Source organism: Hippoglossus stenolepis, chromosome 17 (assembly GCF_022539355.2).
Source record: "Hippoglossus stenolepis isolate QCI-W04-F060 chromosome 17, HSTE1.2, whole genome shotgun sequence".
Taxonomy (NCBI): domain Eukaryota; kingdom Metazoa; phylum Chordata; class Actinopteri; order Pleuronectiformes; family Pleuronectidae; genus Hippoglossus; species Hippoglossus stenolepis.
In genome coordinates this window covers 15,850,166-15,868,943 of record NC_061499.1, presented here as the reverse complement: position 1 = coordinate 15,868,943, position 18,778 = coordinate 15,850,166, and the positions used below count along the sequence as shown (strand labels likewise).

Genomic DNA, 18,778 nt, shown 5'->3' with positions numbered 1-18,778 from the left:
ATGTAATCATCACTTGACACTTTTAATATATTTGTAATATCAGGTGTATTTTGTGCTACTGGGATGAGTTCAATATTTGTCATAAATATTCAGCCAGAGTTCGTGCAACATTATTGAAAACTATTAATACAAATCTTTAATTATTTTTCCTTCATCAACACGATCAATAAACGTGTTTGATGATCCAACAGTAGTGAAGGCTTCTTCTGTAACGTTTGTGCTTTTATTTTGGAAGGCAGGAGGCTGAAGCTACGAGCCGGAAGTGCTTTACCGTGTTAGCATCGGTTAGCATGTAGCATTCCTCTGGTTCTCAGTGCTCCCGGTCTGTTAGCAACGTTAGCTTCCGTTAGCTTGATAAGCTCATCGCGTAAACAAGGAACAGCGACCAGCCTCCTTCATGGACGGGAGCCCCCGCTGACTCCCCCCGCTGCTGAGCTGCGAACATGGCGGCCAACCCTCCGGGGCCAGGCTTTCCGAACAAGGCCCGCGTCGCCATCCTGGCGGAGCTGGACAAGGAGAAGAGGCGGCTGCTGCAGAGCGGGTCCATGAACAGCCCCGGAGCCAACATCCCGCTGTCGTCCAGACCGAGCCTGAAGGACGCGAGGGACAGCGCCGAGCAGCAGCACATCGCCGCCCAGCAGAAGGCGGCCCTGCAGCACGCACACGGACACTCGTCCGGCTTCTTCATCACTCAGGACTCCTCGTTCGGGAACCTCATCCTCCCGGTGCTCCCCCGCCTGGATCCCGAAACCTGACTCTTCATCTTCCCAACAAACACTGACCTGACCCGGGCATCTCTTGGACCCTGGGGGGGAAAAAACTCCCGTTGTTCTGTTTCTCTTTTATACGATGTGTGTCCTGTGTGTGATTTAGTGTGATTAAAACGAGGCTTTTGAACGCATCATCAGTGTTGCTCTATCTGCTGAGGAGCAGAAATGAAATGTTGGTCCTCAGAGTCACATTTCCTCTTTATTTCACTAATGAGGACTGATGAACAGGGTGATCAGTCATCAACCATTTAGTGTAATAACACTTGGTGGGCTGTAACAAGGAGGATTCTTTATTCTGTGTTAGAAAGTGTTAATTGCTTATAAACACTTTCTAATAATAGTACTGACAGAGAAAATGTAGTATATAACCTTAATTCTATTTACGCAGTACTTTTTTTGTATTGGTGTTGCAATATACATAGTCCAATATAGATAGATAGATGGATGGATACTTTATTAATCCCAAAGGAAACATTCAAGACTTTGTGTCATTGTCCCTTGTTGATACTTTTGACGTATGAGAGAGAGAGGGGGAAAGACAAAAAAGTAATTTCAATGATTTTTTTATTTAGATGTTGATGGTGTATGGCAGGTGGAGTGGGCAGATGTAGAGGTTGGCTCCAGGGGATAGGGCACACGTGGGGGATATTTTTACTGTTGTACAGTAATTCAGGGCTGCCCCCTCCCCTACAGGGCTCCAGACCACTGGTTGACAACCCTGTCTCCCAACCTGAACCTTACTGTTAACATATAATAGATCCAAACCCAGAGCCACTCGTTATCAATCAGGGCATTTATTGAATTATGTATTGACACAGGCTGTTTCATTCCATCATTATCTACCTACACATTATGTCAGCTCGATCAAGCTCGTTGTAATTATCTGACGTATACCTCTATGCTTTCCACCAGCAGAAAACATTATAGTAATATATATACATATAATTGAATTACCTGTTTGGGGTCCAGTCGAAAGATGTTTAACATATATTCGTATAAAAGTGTGGCATTTTGGGGAATTTATCAATTTCAAAGAATCCAGGAAAATAGACAGTTCTTAAAAAAATACAATAATTGGGCAGTTTTTGAACCAAACTATTTAGCAAGTACAATCAAATTATTTAAAGAAACTTTAAAAAATGTTGTCCTCCATTATAAGACCAAATTTAAGACGTTTGTAAGTTTGTTTTTACATTTTTATTGAAAAAGTTACATTCCAACTTCATTGAAAATGCACAGATGAAATATGGCAACTTACCGTCAGTGGAATAATGAGGTACAGATATTATGCCAGAGGATATTTGACAATTTAATATAAAATATAGATCAATGGCAAATACTGAATACAAGGTAGTTACAAAGCAATGACAACAATAAAAGGAATATATATATATAAACAATAAAATGTCACTTAAGGGAACATAATTTCAACTCATTATCTAATTCCGTGGGAAAGGTTTTCAAAGTATTTCATTTTTGTGCTTTGGCTGTCTTCACTAATCTCAAGGATTTTAAATATAATTTAAATACATTTAAGAAAAAAGCCAAATTGGGGGATGATTTGATAATCCTGTTCTTTGCTAGATATTATTTAGATTACAACAGAGGTCATAATTTTTGTTGTGTAAAATTATACCAAATGTAATATTATCTTTGGACATAGAAGCTGGGAATGATATAATCTTTTGTTGTATCCATCTGTGAACATCAACACAGAATGAATGCACCAGAATATATGCTCAGTCGTTTCGATAATTAGTTATTAATTAGTAATAATTAAGTAGCAATCGCTAATAACTTAATTTAGGCATTACACACATTTTGATCCAGACTTCTTACCGGTTGGTGGCGGTAATGCACAAACATAGACGATCGTCACTCGGTTGCTTCTCCCTGAATCGATAGCAGAGCCTCAGTTGTCGCTGACGCAAGACCTGTCTCCCCGCTGGTCCAACCGCTGGACCACTCTGCCGGCGGCTCACACGTCCCGTAGGAAGAAATCCTGTCTTGAGGTCAGTCAGCAGTTTGATCCCTGAGTCTTTGTAGTGAACTGACGTCACACGAGCTGTAAGTGTAGCCACCGAACAAGGCGCAGCTTTAACCGGAGCTCGGTGACGTTAGCTGCACATGGTTTGGTCGCTAGTTAGCCGCTTAGCTTTAGCTTTAGTGTTGATTCATCACCAGCGTGACGTTAACCTGAAAGTCCAGCTCAGTTCAGCTGTAACGTCAGGCGGAATGCGGGGAGATTGCTAACGCCCACCCTAATGTACCTGTCACTCGTGTCAGTGGGTGTTACCGTTCAGTTTCTGTCATTGGGCTTTAATAAGGACATTCATCTGGAGTGATTTGAGCTCATGTGACCCAGAGAGTCTCAAATCAAATCTGCTGCTGCTGCTGTTTATCACATCAGTGCTTGACCTGCTGTCTTCACTGTGTTCCCAGTCAGAAGACCCTGCACCATGGCGGATCAGCTGAGCCCAGATGAGAAGCTCGACCTCATCACGAGGAACCTTCAGGTGAGGAAGACAAACCATCACACATACTCACAGACTCTATTCAGACCTGGTATTAAAATCCGTCCTGGGAGATCCGATCCACAGTGGCAGGTGGAGGTCTGATCGCACCCACAATCCGTCCTGGATGTGTCCTGAGATCGGATCACTCAGACCACATTGACAACCCCTAACCCTAATCACCACATAATGACTGATACTTTTCTTAAATCGGTAAAAAAAAAAGTGTGATTATTTGCATGTAGAGCAAGGATGGGATATCCGATCACCAGTGGTCACAGGAGATGGTCATCACCAGGTCTGAACACGGCCACAGTGACTGAAGTCCACCTGCCGCTCTCTGTCTCATGGATCTCTGATTGTGTGTTTGTGTGTTTGTTGTGCACTGCAGGAGGTCCTTGGAGAGGAGAAGCTGAAGCAGGTTCTTCAGGAGAGGGAGCTGAAAGTTTACTGGGGAACAGCAACCACAGGAAAACCCCATGTCGCTTACTTCGTCCCCATGTCCAAGATCGCAGACTTCCTCAAGGCGGGCTGTGAGGTGGATACGCTGCACTGAGCATCTTGTCTGTCATCGAGAATAGAATTTAATCTGTGTGCACATCTTACAGCAGCTTACACGTCAACTTTTGTTTTCTTTTTCTTTTCCTCAGGTCACTATCCTCTTCGCAGACTTGCATGCCTTCCTCGACAACATGAAGGCACCCTGGGAGCTGCTGGAGCTCAGGGTGAAGTACTACGAACAGGTCATCAAGGCCATGTTGGAGAGCATCGGCGTGCCTCTGGATAAACTCAAGTTTGTCAAAGGAACGGACTTCCAGCTCAGCAGGTCAGTTGTGCCGACGCTACTCCCTGACTGTCCTGACATTTGTTTAATATTACGTTCAGTGAAATAGTCTCAGACGCTGCAACCTACACTCCGACTTATTATTAAGCTCTTTGTGTTCATGTTTATCAGAGAGTACACTCTGGATGTGTACCGCCTGTCCTCCATGGTGACAGAGCATGATGCTAAGAAGGCCGGAGCTGAGGTTGTCAAACAGGTGGAGCATCCTATGCTGAGTGGACTTCTCTACCCTGGACTGCAGGTAACAACACATTCATAAACCCAATGACAAATTAAACTGCAAATACTGATGTAATCTCACCACAGTGTTTATTTATCTTAATGTTTGTTGTTAAATGTAAATGTGACATGTTTCTCTGGACAGGCTCTGGATGAGGAGTACCTGAAGGTGGACGCCCAGTTCGGAGGAGTGGACCAGAGGAAGATTTTCACCCTGGCAGAGAAGGTGACATCTCCCTCCACACTGGCACATTTAGTTTAACCCCCCTGTTTTTCCTTCATTACTCACACTTCTTACCAAAGCCGGACCGAAGACGATACTGATATTAAGAAGTAAAAAAAATTTCAATTTACATATACTTAAACTTTTTACTATACTAAAACCCTTATGAAAAAGAAATGTAATTGAAGTTCAGTATAATCATTTCTTTATGATAAATGACTAAATAAAAAAAGAAAACTGCAAGTGTTGATATCACAAGGACAAGAGCTCATGAAACAGTTCTCTGAATAAGGTCTTTAAATCGAAAGTGTTTTTTTTCTGTCTCCAGTACTTGCCGTCTCTCGGTTATGCTAAACGGGCACATCTGATGAACCCGATGGTACCGGGACTGACCGGAGCCAAGATGAGCTCTTCAGAAGAAGTAAGTTTTGTTAGTTAATTGTATTTTTCACAGGAAAAAGTGATGATCATATTTCTATGTACACTTTTCTTGATGCCTGTGACCAGTCATTACTTCTTTGTCTCTTTGCGGCGGCAGGAGTCAAAGATTGACCTGCTGGACTCCAAAGAAGACGTGAAGAAGAAGCTGAAGAAGGCGTTCTGTGAGCCCGGCAACATCCAGAACAACGGCGTCCTCTCCTTTGTCAAACACGTCGTCTTCCCTCTACGTGGAGGTAAAAAAAACTCATCCTATAATCTGTTTTCTTAGCTTCTCTTCCTCCTGTATAAAGAATAAAAAATGAGTTAATATTTGCGGTCCATGTGTCTTTTTAGAGTTCCGTATCAAAAGAGACCCCAAGTGGGGTGGAGAGAAAATCTACACGGTGTTTGAAGAGGTGGAGAAGGAGTTTTCTGAGGAGGTAAATCACATTCTTACTGGATCATTGAAGAATACTGAAAAATGCTTTGTAAATGATAACTCTGCTAAAGCGCTTAATTTTCTCTTCATGGCCTAATCATTGGTGATCTCTGCTCTTCTCAGCTGATTCATCCAGGAGACCTGAAGGCCTCGGTGGAAGTCTCGCTAAACCAACTGCTGGATCCAATCCGAAAGAAGTTTGAGTCGCCGGAGCTCCGCAAGCTCACAAACACTGCCTACCCCAACCCCTCAAAGACAAGTCAGTGCAATGCTGCTTTCAACCCACACACAGCAGATTGACTAGTTGGCAGATTGCTGTGTGAGGAGACTTATTGTTATTTATGTGTGTGTGTGTGTTTTGTATAATTAGAATCAGGAGGAAAAGGTGCCAAAGCAGCAGGAGGAGGAGGAGGAGGAGGAGAGGATGATGAGCTGGCTCCCTCCAGACTGGACATCCGAGTTGGCAAGATCATCAGTGTGGAGAGGGTAGAGCTAAAAGATTGTAACTTGATGCTTGAGCAGATGATCAATATATAATCTCAGTTTGTGATGAGATTATGTGTCATTATCACAGTCCTCTCACGGGTTTCGTCTCCGTCTGACTTAGCATCCAGACGCTGATTCGCTTTACCTGGAGAAGATCGACGTGGGTGAGGCAGAGCCGAGGACGGTGGTCAGCGGTCTGGTGGCCTATCTTTCACCGGAGGACCTGCAGGACAGAATGGTGCTGCTGCTGTGCAACCTGAAACCCCAGAAGATGCGAGGCGTCGAGTCTCAGGCCATGCTGCTGTGTGCCGCCATGTGAGTGCTTATTCTTTTCTTTTTTTTGCACAAAGACAAATTCAGCTTGTCCCTCCGCTTCATCTTCTATCGTCTTCGCTCTCTCTGGTTGGTTGATTTCCAGTGAAGGGGAGCCAAGGAGGGTGGAGCCTCTCGACCCTCCAGAGGGTTCATCGCCAGGGGAACGGGTCTTTGTGGAGGGATATGAGACGGGCAAAGCAGATGACAGACTCAACCCGAAGAAGAAGGTGTGGGAGAAACTACAGGTACGTTTCAATATGATTTTACTTTTACATGCAAGAGGAGCCAATTTTATGTCTCCACTCAAAGGTTACAGTGACCTCATGTTACTGTGAATGTGACACGTTAGGACTGCCAGTAGGGGATCTCATTACATCTGGCAGAATTCACTTGGACTCACTGATGAATTGATTCGATTCCAGTGGTCAAAGGTCAGAGTGGCTCTCTTGAATGTGATATCTCACTGCTTGAGGGAATTTCTCCAACTTCTGATCAGTTGTCACTTGGACTCAAAGATAAAGAGCTTATGTTTCAGTTGTCAAAGTGACCTTTATATGAATCTGGAAAAAAAGTATGTAGAAATATATACATAGAAACTGCACTGGTTGGCAGAGGCATACAACTGCAGTGCGGTAATTGTAGTTAAATATGGATTAATGCTAGTATTGAGGAACAATTTCCTTACATGGAATAATGTCATATTGATTGAATTCTTCTTGTCTTTCCCCAGGTTGACCTGAAGGTGTCAGACGAGTGTGTAGCTCAGTGGAAAGACAATCAGCTGATGACCAAACTCGGACAGATCAAGTGTAAAACACTGAAAGGAGGCAACATCAGTTAAATTCACACACATCACCCAAGCAGCTCCTGCCGACTACCTTACATCAAGATTACCTTCATCGCTAAATTGCCATGGCAACAACGGTCAAACCTCATCTGGATGTTTTCTTGGAGAAATAATGAGACATTGATGCTTTGACGAAATCTGTTACCATGCTTTGACTTAAGGATATTTAATTCATTTAAGCATGAGCCACTCGTGATAAACAATTTTACTAATCAACCGCTGATTCATTAGTTCCTCTTTATTTACTGGGTGTGACTGGTTTTACAAATGCTCTTAATTTAGAAATACAACACTTGGTCTGCAAATGGGGCAAAACTGGGCCTATTCAGATGGAAGGAAGGATTTACTTGAATGCTGAAGCATCAGATTCTCATCCCTGGAAGTAGATGATAAGGAATCTCAGGTGTTTTAAAAAGGGACTTAAAGTTTCAGTGCTTCTCTTGGTGTAAAATTAAAGTGTTATTAATTTGCCTCCAGGGTAAATATCAGGGCAGTGGAAAGCAATTTACCAAACCTCATAAGGTTTTGTGGGTTTCTGACATCAAACATGGGGGGGAAAAGCTATTTGCCTTGTGCTATAGGATGGTTGCATTGGGTGCAGTGTTGTACATTAAATCAAACTCCGGACATTAACTGTAAAACTCAAATACTACAACATGTCATATATGAAATAAATGTTGAATTCAGTGGTCTGCAGGTTTTAAGGATTTATTTTCAGGTCTGTGTTGGATCAGAGAAATGTGTGAGAAGAACAGTAACCATATGTTTGTCTAGTTGCTTAAAGAAAAAAAGCAGAAGACATAATACACTTAGATTTTTATTTATAGAAGTATTAACTGTACATAATTCTTTATAATCAAAATGTCGATTTTTATTTTTGACCCATTAAGAGTCAGGATAATCCACACACTGATGATTTTGCTGGGGGAAAGTATTTTGTGCAAATAGTAACGAGTTCCACTTTTCCATAAAAAAGGCCTGGGCCAAAGATTTCGATAGAGAACATTTAATAAACAAAAAACTGACCTAACACTTGGCCTACTCCAGTGTATCAAATCATCTGGGGCCAGTCATCGAATCCATAGCCCTATAAGTATTTTATCAGATGACATAAATTCTTAAATATTTCATATTTGGTAGGAAAAGGTGTCTGACAGTGCTACTAGTGGAAACAACCACACATAAATAAATAGTTTGCTTGTGTTACTGCGTCCAAAAAAGATTTCATAGAATGAGTTGGATTGACCCTCACTATATCAAAAGAAAGGGATTGTGTAGAAGCATCTAAGTCTGTGTTAAGTCTTCATGGTTTATAGTCTGTAGCTTTACAAAAATGTTTCTGTCTTAATTGAGAAAACATCTCCCTCGTTCTTGTGAGTATGCAGCATCCCTTTTTTTTTTTGCAGATCCTATTTCAGATCTGTCTACACAGTGAAAGCCAGGAGAAAAACTGAATATCATCATTTGCTTGTCCTCAGATCTTTAAGCAAAGAAGGTGATAAATGGTGATTAGTCTCGTAGTGGATCTCATTGTCAGCTTTAAATCCCCATGAAAAATCTGTACTATATTACAACAGGGAAACACTAAAGACACTAAACTTGAGTACAGAAATGTACAGAAATTTCTGGTTCAAACTCTTGAGCTGCAGTGACCACTACCTAATCAAACCTCTAGGAGGCGATCTCACACAAGCCAAATATTTACAGCTCAGCCATTGTACACCATTTCATCCTGAGGGGCCTTAAAAAGAGATAAACTATAGTATAGAAAAATACTCCAGAATAAAGCTGTCATAGAAATTGGGAGCAACATATTTTTTTTGCATAAATATAGGAAGGCCATTTAATAGGCTAAGGCTTTTGGAGAATACTTAACACAAGACAACACTCAGACGAGTAAAGCTTAACGTCTTTCAGTACTGTCCGTCAGTCGTCGCTGTGAGTTGTCCTTTTACTTTCTTGTAGGTTTTTTTCTTGTTCCTCTGGCACGAGTCCGGTCCTCGGTTCATCACCACGGAGATCTTTCAAAACAGTGTCTCAATTGTGTCTGCCGTCACTCTTGTAGCTGCAGGGAGAAGACAGGAGCGTTAAGACTTGACGGCACAGCCATGACACAGTGACACGTGCACACATCGTGAATATTCTGACCCGATCTAATTCATGAGCTTCAGGCTGATTGAAGCACATGCGTTGCTGGAAAAAGATGTATGCAAGGTAGCAGCATTTGGATTGTGTTCGTGCGGAAGGGGGGTGGACCTGTTTCCATTTTTCTCTTGTTGGTATGAATGGCAAAATATGGCCTTGAAGGCGATGCCAAGGTGCTTAGCTGTCTCATGGTAATGCTAGACTTTGCATTCTGCATCAGTTATTGATTTAAGCTAGCACACACTCAAACACTCTGATGAGGGCAGTGGTCATCCTTTAGCACTTAAAGGTAATGTTGGTAAGTTGTTTCTGAAAAGACAAAGCTCTCGTAGGAATGTAAGAATAAAATGATTGGTTGGCAAACCTGTCTGTTACGTAGATAATCGGAGACTAAGACTGATGCAGAGACGATAGTCAGAAGTAGGAATACCAGTTGCAGAAAGGTCGGCTTCCAGCAGCTGTCAAGCAGTGCACCTTCATGTGTTTTAGGGGGCATGGCTTTGATGAGAGGGCCAAGGGAGGGGGTGGGATGTACGGGTTGTGTTTTTCAAAATGTAGCTGTGGAGGTAGCTGGGAGAGCACCTGCACCGGAGGATCAATCAGTGCAGGTGAGAGCTGTTAGCTGATTGATCCTCAGGTTTAAAAGGCAGCAGCGGAGCTACTTCAGAGACACTCAGATCACAGACACAAGAGTGACAGACACAGAGCCGAGCCGAGCCGAGCCGAGCCAAGAAACCAGCAGAAAGTGCTGGTACATTAAGTTTAGAGTTTTGTGTTGATTTAATAAAGTATGCTGAAAAGCACCATGTTTGTCTCTGGCTGTGTGTGGGAGAGCCCCGTGGCATCGACGTTTGCCACAGTAGCCTGCGCTTTCAAGCGTTTCCAGTATATTCAACCCTAGCTCTAAGCAAAGATACATAAGAGTGATAAGTAATTTTATTATTCTTACTTGTTGTCTCAGGGGGTGTTATTCCGCTAGTCTGTTGTGCTCCTCCAATTGCTCCATTTCCTTCGACACTGTACTCTATCCTTCCTGAAGAGGTGGGATAATGCTGTGAAGGACTGATGCTGCCATGCGCTGGCTTCTTTGCGACCGGTGGAGGGACTTTGTCACACTTCACCCCACCATTGGAGAAAGTGGCAGCTCTTGATTGGTCAGACACCTGCATGAGCTCGGCCGCTAAGCTTTGCTTCAGACTTGCCTGAGCTTCAGACGAGGTGGCAGCTGTAGTCTCTATGACGACCTTTTTTGTGCTCCTGGAGAAGATGAAGCTGGCTGTAGAGGCTGGGGACATGTTTATGTCATTTCCTTCAGGTGATTTGACAGACACAGCTCCTGGTTCACTCACACAGCTGTATGTCGGTGATCTCACACCCAGTCTGGATGGAAGACAATCTCTTGACGACATTGCTGCAGTTTTCATTCGTATGGCTTCCTGTAAGCGCATGGAAGGGCTGTTTAATGTCCCAGAGGGAGTTTTTACTGTCTGAGTTGGAGATTTTAGAGACAGAGACTTGCGGATGGGCTTTTGTGGAATATTTTGATGTCCTGGGATTGAGACTGGGCAACTCTCCTGAACTGGAGCTCCCTGGTTTGTTAGTTTGTCCTCAGACGAAGTGTTTACGTGATCTTCAGTAATGTTGACTGATCTGAGGCGAACCATCTGAAGCAGGGAGGGGGTGACAAGTGGTATATTTGCATCCTCTTTAGGAATGGGAGCACCTTTGTGGCGGGAAAGTAACTCCTTGCTCCTGGTGTCCCGGTTTGCTACACTGGGCTGCCTCCTGAAATTAACTCCATGGGTTATATTCTCTGCTGGTAGAGGAGGGGCTACTGGGACTATAATTGGAGTTTGGGTACTGACGGGCGGCCCACAGGAAGACTGATCTTCAGTTTTAAGAGAGTCTCGCCTCAGGAAAGTGCTGGAAGGAACTAAAGCTGAGACTGATACAGTGTTCTCTGCTCTTGTAATTGGTGGTAAAGGAGGTGCCTCCACTGGTGGAGGTGGGGCACTATCTGAAACAGATGAAATGTCCTGCACTGGTTTGCAAGAAATCTCATCAACACTGTTAGATTCTGAAAGTTGCACAACAACCTCTGGTTTGCTGTCTTCTACTGCTGATTGTGCAACAGCAACAGGCAAATCAGAACTTTCTCCCTGTACTGATGTCCCACCTTCGCTTGAATCTGTGTTTGTCTCTCCAACTTCCTCTGCAGCCAAGGTAGACTCATTAAGGACGTCCAGCTTTTTGACACAACTGTCCATCACATCTTGCACATCTGTTACAAATGGTGGCGGCGGAGGAGGAAAATCTACCTCATCTCCTCCTTCGAAGACTGAGTCCCCTTCCAAAGGAGGTGGAGGAGGCGGCCAGCAAGACTCACCAGCTTGGGTCTCCTCCTGTACCCTCTGTAATTCGCCTGGTGGCGTAGACACTGATGAGGGTGGGGTTTTTCTTGAGGGAGGCGGTGTGGGGTGGTATGGTGGGGGAGGGGTATGTGGTGGTGAGACCTTATTAACTTTGGGGACTTCTGCAGAAAGTGTCTGCATGGATGGGACCTCATTTCTGTCTATCTCAGCATTGCTCTTCTCAACTATATCCGTAACCCCATTCTGTGAGGAGGTTGCAAGTTTCTCAGCAGCCAAATTAACTTCTATCGTAGTTCTACTCATTTCCTCTTGTTGTCTCTCTACCGACTGCTCTGTTGACAGCAGTTCCTCTCTTTGCAATATTGTCGAGGGTTTCTTCATCACAGGAGGGGGAGCTTTCTTTGGAGTTGTCTCCTGATTCTTCACTACAGTGCTACTACTCTGCTCTTGTCTCTGAACATCTGCACTTGCTTCTACCCCTTCTATTTCAGCACCTGGACATTCCCCCTTCTCTTGCTCCTTGTGGACATCTTTGGGATCTGTTGCTATCAATGTCTCAGGCTTTGCTTCACTTTCTGACAGTTCCAAGACAGGTTTGACTATAGCTGTCTGTTTTTCGACTAAAACTTGCATCTCCTCTCTGGGTTTATTCTGGGTTCCTACCTGTTTAACTGTGCTTTCTAGTATCTTTGGGGGTTTGTGGGTGTCTTTGCTTACACTGGAGTGGGACCCACAAAGGAGCTCAAAGGTCCGTCTGTTGTGTACCCATGTCTCTGGAGGAGGAGGGCATGGTGCTTTGACTTTGGGAGGTGGTGGAATGTTCAACAGCTCACTGAATTCTACTCTCAAATTTGATGAATTGTTATTTGGTGCAAGTTCATTTGTTGTAACTGTGGGTGAAGTTCCCTGTGGAGGAATATTTTGGCTACTTGTGGATACATCTGGATGTACTGGCTCAGATGTACCGGATGATAGAGAGGTGAGAGAGGAGGAAGGCGAAGCTGCTGAGGATGAAGCCCGGGACATTGATCTCTCTGGTTTGATGGGTTTCTTCTGTTTTTCTGGGGAGGTTGGAGAGATACCTTTAGGGGAAAGCGTTGGAGTTCCACTCTGGCTGGAGTACCCACTGGAAGGGGACATGGTCCGTTCAAATTTCCCGATTTCTGAGGGAGCTTTCTGTGGGGAGGAGCTCCTGGATTCTGACTGTGGCTCTAGTGGCCCTTCAATCTCTTTGGAAGAGGCCTGTGTGGGGCTCACAGGACTGGAGGAAACATCTAGAGAGCTGGACCCAGTTGAGTTCGATAGCATGGTGGGGACCTTACTGGCACCAGAGACCGATTTCATCTCATCATTTGCTACAGTGTTTTCTGTAGCAGTTTCCACCTCTCCGGACAATGAGTCATTAAGATCTTTACTTTCCACAAGAAACCTGGAGCTGCTCTTGATCTTGTTACTATGGAGAGAGTTTGTTCTCTGTGGAGGTGCCGGGGGTTGCTTGGTTTTCATAACTGAAAGACTACGAATGAAATTACGCTTGTTCTTTGCATCCTCCCCAGCAGTAACTGAACCTGATACGCCAGACTCTGATCCTTGAACTGTAACAAGACTTTCACTTTTACTATTGATGCTGCTAATCCCGCTACCTGAACTACACAGACTGACATGGTCTTGATCTCCACCAGAGTGCTGTTGGCGGCTTTCCTGTCCATTATGACACACTCTATGGAAGTTATCACTGCGCGTGCTCCCCTTAGAGGATACAGGGGAGGAGTTTGAAATCATGGTCTTTGAAGACTGTGACATGCTCCAGTTTGACCCTGAAGTCAACATGGGCATCTGTGTGGAGTCGTTGAAGGAATGGTCAGTCTGGAAACCATCACCATCTGATCTTCTGGATAACAAAGGGCTGACTGATGACTCTCTGGATGCGAGGCTGCTTTTGCTTACAGTGCAAACGCTACCACCACGGAGGACACTGCTGCAACGGGTCCGACTGATGCTGCGGTCTATCTCTATGACCTCAACCGAGGCTGGCAAGACCGCATTAGGGATGATTGTAGACAAATACGTGGCCTGAGGAGATATGGACATCACTGGACCCTGTAGAAAAAAAGGGTTTTATAGTAAAATCGTATAAATAGTCAAGACAGAATAATCCAAGACACTGAAGACTGAAGTCTCAGAGGAATAACTCTTGAATTTATTCTTTACTTACAGCCAGGTTTTGTTCTTACCTGGGGTTCTTGGAGGAAGCTGAACATTGTTGAAGGACAGAAGGAGGAGGAATTGGTCATGTGAGGTACTGCAAGGGACTTGGGTCTCAAAGCAGATGTGTGGTAGAGATGGGAGCCCTGGTGGTTGAGGGGATGCTCATCCTGGTACATAGCCTGAAGGTGCTTCCTAAACAGCAGTTCATCTCTGGATGCCTGTTAAAAAGTGGATAATTCCCTTTTTTAAGTAATTTACAAAAAAAACTAAAACCTACATTACATTGCATGTTAAAACATATTGATAAATAAATAAATAATTCCTGTTTGAGCCTTTTACTGTACCTCCAACTCCGAAAGGTGAACTCTCGCTCCTTCTTTATTTGCTGCCAGATTCGATCCATCAAACGTAGGAATGATAACAACACCTGATTGGCTGTCAGTGACCTGCCCATCATGATTTGTGAGCTGAACAGAAACAAGTGGCTGGAAGGTGGAGCTTCTGTGCAGTGCTGGAAAGATGGTGCGTCATTGTCAATAACATGTTTCCCACAAAGAACACATAATGTCTTATTATGCAAGGTCGATGCTAAAAACCTACCAAGCTCTTTCTGGACCTGGTTGGGAATACCCATGATGGTGGTCCTCCTGCTTCTCTTCCTGCTCTTATCTAATCTTTTCACTGGATTCAGGGGCTTAAAGGTAGAACCTGAAAAATTCAAAATTTTAACTGAATTTGAGGAGGGTTATTTTATTCCAAACAGAAAAGTGTATTTGGCACAGGAGATCAGATTGGTTAAATAACTGGAGCCTTGCACAATAATGCATTGAAACCCAGCTTGTGGAGAACAGATTGTCTTAAGGATTTAAAAAAAGGATGTTTGAAATATGATAGGAATACTAATGACGGTTGTTGCATGCGGCACACAGAAAGACATGCTTTGCCTCCCAGCTGAGGGAGATATGCAGAGGCAGCCGCGGTGCTGTCTTCAGATACTTATAACTTTTGAGTTACCAAAAAATAAATAAACCTACAGTTGTGTGTATGGGTGTGTGTGAGAGTGGGTGTGCATGTCAAGTCCCTCTTCCTTTGATTTCACACCATAACTGCAGAGCAACCGAAACAGCTGGGAATGAGATGTGCATGCCAAATAAGTAACTGAAAGTGCTTTTACAAGTACTATGATTAATTTGTATTTGCATTAGATGAATGAAATAAAGACGTTTCCTGTCTACACACACAGACACACACTTATTTGTACTTCTATCTTAGTGAGGACACTTATTGGCATAATGCATTCCCTAGCCCCTAACCCTAACCATCCAAATTAAATGCCAAACCCTAACCTAAACCTTATTCTAGCCCTAATCCTAAAACCAACTCTTAACCCCCAAACAATCCATTAGAGGTGGGTCAGAAAGTGAAGACTGGCCAAAACCTCCTCACTTTCCCAAAATGTCCTCACTCCGTAGGTTGTAAGCTCAAAATGGTCCTCACAAAGATAGCTGTACAAGAGGACACACACACACACAGAGCTGCTGTTTACCTTGGCGGGTGAGCATAGGCCTCGTCGACACAGAAGAGGTTACTGTGGTATCAGTATTCCCGGTAGTGGTTCTTGACTCCGAAGAGCCACCTCCGTCCTTGGAGCTGATATCCTGCTCTGGACGGAGGGTATCTGCGGACTGCAGGGGATACACACACACACACACACACACACACACACACACACACACACACACACACACACACACGCAGACACAGCAGTATTGAGTTAGGTAGCATTCTTGTGTAGGAAGTGCAGGTAAAATGATCCACAGAGGTCTGGCTCACTTACAGAAATGCTTTCATCGTCAGCAAAGTTCCCTCCATTTTTGTGCTCTGTGTAAAACAAACAGACCAGTTGAAGACACAAAATCTGAACACACTCACACACTCACTATCATAGTTAAAAGGTGGAATCCATAAACAGCCATTGCCAAACTTTAATCCCATTGATAGTAATAAATATGATGTCTAACACAACAGAAACATATTCCAGTACATGAATGGGTGTGTTTCCTAAAGACCCGGTCAATGTGTCTGACCTTCCTGCTGTAATATCTTCAGTCCCTCCTGAGCCTCAGTGTGCAGGTCCTCCAGGTACTGTGGTCTGCTGCCCTCGATGAAAACATTCTCCTGGTGGTGCTGTGACGTCTTGTAGTGGACAGCCAACCTCTTCTGCTCTTCATTTCCTTTTGGGCCAGCTGTTGGGATGAAGGAAAAAGTTGGTTGACTAATTTGAAGGGAAAAGGGGTTACTTTCGTTTTGCCTTTTGAAGCAATTCATCAGTTAAGTTCAAGTCATTCAAGTCTCTCAACTTCCACTTCCTTGCCCTCTTACACCTTTTACACCAACACAAACCCAGACACATGCTCAACAAGTGTCCTTGCACCTTGCACAAACTTTGAACAGCTTTACTGTGAATCCTCTCCCACCTGTTGCGAGAGCGAGTCCGTTAATTGCTGCACGTTTGACACAGGACACTTTAAATCTCCTCAGCTGAGCAGTTTGAAGGGCAGACGTCCAAGCCTGGCACTCAACAGTAAACTAGTGCCTGGCTAATCTCCTGCAGTATCGCTCTTCTTTGCTAGTCCCTTGGGGGATAAGATAATCTGGACAGTCTGCAAGTAAAGATGCCACTAGACCACCTGCTGCAGGACCTACTTTATGGGAACTGGAGTGGGCTCTCCATTCATGCTGGCCGTACTTATTGTAAAACAGCAGCTAAACTTAGAATTAAACATTAGTAAAAGCCAGATTGCTGTCAAGTGTCAAAGCTTGCAGGTCCAACTGATGCTTCGTACCTGCCAGCTTAAGTTTAGTTAAATCAAAATACAATGTTGGGTTGTAAAGAAATGCAATGATCTAACCTTTTCTGGAATGGTCAAAACTCTGAGGGTGTCTATGTACTTTCAGTCATAAAACAGTCGAGAGGCCATACTCCATGCAGTGAATCAAGTGTAACATGATGGGTCTCAATGTTGAGAGCACGACCTGGGGAAAATCGTTTGTGTAAAGTGGCTGTTAGCTAATCAAAGTCCTGTGACCGGTGTCCGCTTTCCCGCCTTTGTCACTTTCAACACTGGCTCTCAGTCTGACCTGGTTAGGTAATACTGTGTGAGTGTGGATGCACATATTGTAGAAGTGTGTGTGTGTGTGTGTGTGAGGTATCAGACACTCCCACCCCCAAGATCCTTCCAGATTCACACAGGTGAGGCGGCCCAGACACAATGCCCACTCCTGTGTGTGGCTGTGGGAAATCTCAGGTCATTGTGTGTCGAAGAATTCCCATTAAAGAACTTAAGGGAAGAAGCGTTGCACACATACAAGGTGTTGTAACTATCAGTTGTGATTAATTGGAGAAGAAGCCATCCCTTAGGTTCTGCCAAACCCCTGCGGGAGGTTTAGGGCTTTGGGTTGATTAAGACGATCGCCAAAAAATCCCTTAAGCTCATTATCTCATTAGAGAGGACCACATAATTGCACTCAACGCTAATTCTTGCATGTCAGTGTATGTGCATATGTTTGTGTGAGACAGACACAATGACCGACACAAGAAATCTGCAAATAACATAATATTATAATAAAAACACACAACCAATGGATCACCTCATGTAGCCTCAACAGCACAAGCAAAGTTTCTTGAGCGTGGAAAAAGTCAACAAACTATAAACCAACCATGACAGCGAGTATTAACGTCACATTCACCAGCGCTCATTTCTGTCAGCACACTAAAGCCACAGGCTGACAGATTCCTCCACGTGAGTCAGCACTCACCCTTCTTCTTGAAGACAGACAGCAGAGAGTGGATGCTCTTCCTCAAGTAGACCACCATGCCTACACTAGTGCCATAGCAGGTGGAAGGTAAAAAGATTGTGATCAATAAAAGCAGAATCCTACAGTCCTCCTTGTGTCACTTGTGAGGAAATATGTCACAGTGAAGATCCTGATGCTCTGAACGTCCAAGGACAGAAAAATTATTAAAAAATAAAGCAGAAAGTCTGAGGATGACTGAGGATGATCAGGAACGAGAAGCTCTCCTCTCCCCCCGCTCAGTGTGTGGGTGACTTGGGAAGGACGTGCACAATTAGATCTGCTTCCAGCCAAAGCAGCCTGTCCCAGCTGCCTTATCCCTGAGTCTGATACCCTCCCCCCTCTGTTCTCCCTCCCCGTCTCTCTCTCTATTTTGCTCTGTCGCTCACGGTGGCTCTTTCCCTTTGCAATTCCCTCTTTTTGTCAAGGGAAGAAAACCCCTCACCAGCAGAACGGCTGTCAAAAGTTTGGCTTTCAGGAGGCATCCTCCCCCACGTCTCTCAACAAAGACAAACACAATTGTGCTTATATAATATATATTTGCTTATATTTTTAGGTTAAAATACATTTTTAGAGCCATTTGAGATGGTAGTTGGGAAAAAAAATAAATTGATGGGTTTTCCCCATTGGTTTCTGTTTGTTTTGGTTCAGCACGACAACACTTAGGTTAATATGGAAGATACACTGTATATCTTGATGTAAACATCTGCCAAGGAGGTTATGTTTTCCTTGGCATTTGTTTGTTTGTTAGCAGGATTATGCAAAAATTACTGGATGGATTACCACAAAACTTGGTGAAAGGATGCGATATAGGCCAGGGAAGAAGGCAAAACATTTTGGTGTGCATCCGGATCAGGAGGCAAATAATAAGTGAATCTTGATGAAAAATATTAGACATATATAGTGAACTGATATCTCTGAGTGAGCGAAATTTGGTGGAGCTTGATTTAATTTAAGGGGACAGATGGGCCTTGGTGAAGGCTTGTGCTCCATTGAGTGCCATTCTAGTACAAAGATGTAAATGTTTTTCATAACTATGTCCTCAATATGATAATTTAAAGAAATACACACCTCTTTGTGTTCCCTGCCAACGCTTCCAACTTCCACTTTCTGATGTAGTTG

The 18,778-nt window shown here is 43.8% G+C and overlaps 3 protein-coding genes across 6 annotated transcripts in view; 2 read left to right on the top strand and 1 right to left on the bottom strand.

Moving 5' to 3' along the window:
• The first annotated feature begins 61 nt into the window (after window positions 1–61).
• On the top strand, window positions 62–901 carry LOC118124740 (ints3 and nabp interacting protein). Its single transcript, XM_035182813.2, has one exon. The coding sequence runs from the start codon at window positions 444–446 to the stop codon at window positions 753–755; it is 312 nt and encodes a 103-aa protein (XP_035038704.1). The 5' UTR covers window positions 62–443; the 3' UTR covers window positions 756–901.
• Window positions 902–2,641: 1,740 nt separating this feature from the next.
• yars1 (tyrosyl-tRNA synthetase 1) lies at window positions 2,642–7,768 on the top strand. The gene is made up of 14 exons (XM_035182880.2): window positions 2,642–2,782; window positions 3,213–3,286; window positions 3,675–3,821; window positions 3,934–4,109; window positions 4,239–4,368; window positions 4,492–4,572; window positions 4,898–4,990; window positions 5,108–5,243; window positions 5,344–5,429; window positions 5,552–5,687; window positions 5,799–5,914; window positions 6,036–6,229; window positions 6,333–6,474; window positions 6,960–7,768. The coding sequence occupies exons 2-14, from the start codon at window positions 3,230–3,232 to the stop codon at window positions 7,068–7,070; spliced, it is 1,605 nt and encodes a 534-aa protein (XP_035038771.1). The 5' UTR covers window positions 2,642–2,782; window positions 3,213–3,229; the 3' UTR covers window positions 7,071–7,768.
• A 112-nt stretch (window positions 7,769–7,880) lies between these two features.
• kiaa1522 (KIAA1522 ortholog) overlaps window positions 7,881–18,778 on the bottom strand; it is a 35,455-nt gene continuing 24,557 nt past the window's right edge. For 2 of the 4 annotated variants that reach the window (XM_035182876.2, XM_035182877.2), the window contains 8 exons: window positions 15,889–16,047; window positions 15,639–15,682; window positions 15,348–15,486; window positions 14,402–14,509; window positions 14,146–14,312; window positions 13,828–14,019; window positions 10,171–13,693; window positions 7,881–9,141 (listed from right to left, as the gene is read on the bottom strand). In XM_035182876.2, the coding sequence (XP_035038767.2) occupies window positions 9,101–9,141; window positions 10,171–13,693; window positions 13,828–14,019; window positions 14,146–14,312; window positions 14,402–14,509; window positions 15,348–15,486; window positions 15,639–15,682; window positions 15,889–16,047 (4,373 nt within the window). In that variant the 3' untranslated portion in view covers window positions 7,881–9,100. Of the gene's footprint in view, window positions 9,142–10,170; window positions 13,694–13,827; window positions 14,020–14,145; window positions 14,313–14,401; window positions 14,510–15,347; window positions 15,487–15,638; window positions 15,683–15,888; window positions 16,048–17,620; window positions 17,916–18,778 lie in introns of those variants that run through there. The other 2 variants (XM_035182879.2, XM_035182878.2) reach the window with 2 other exon arrangements.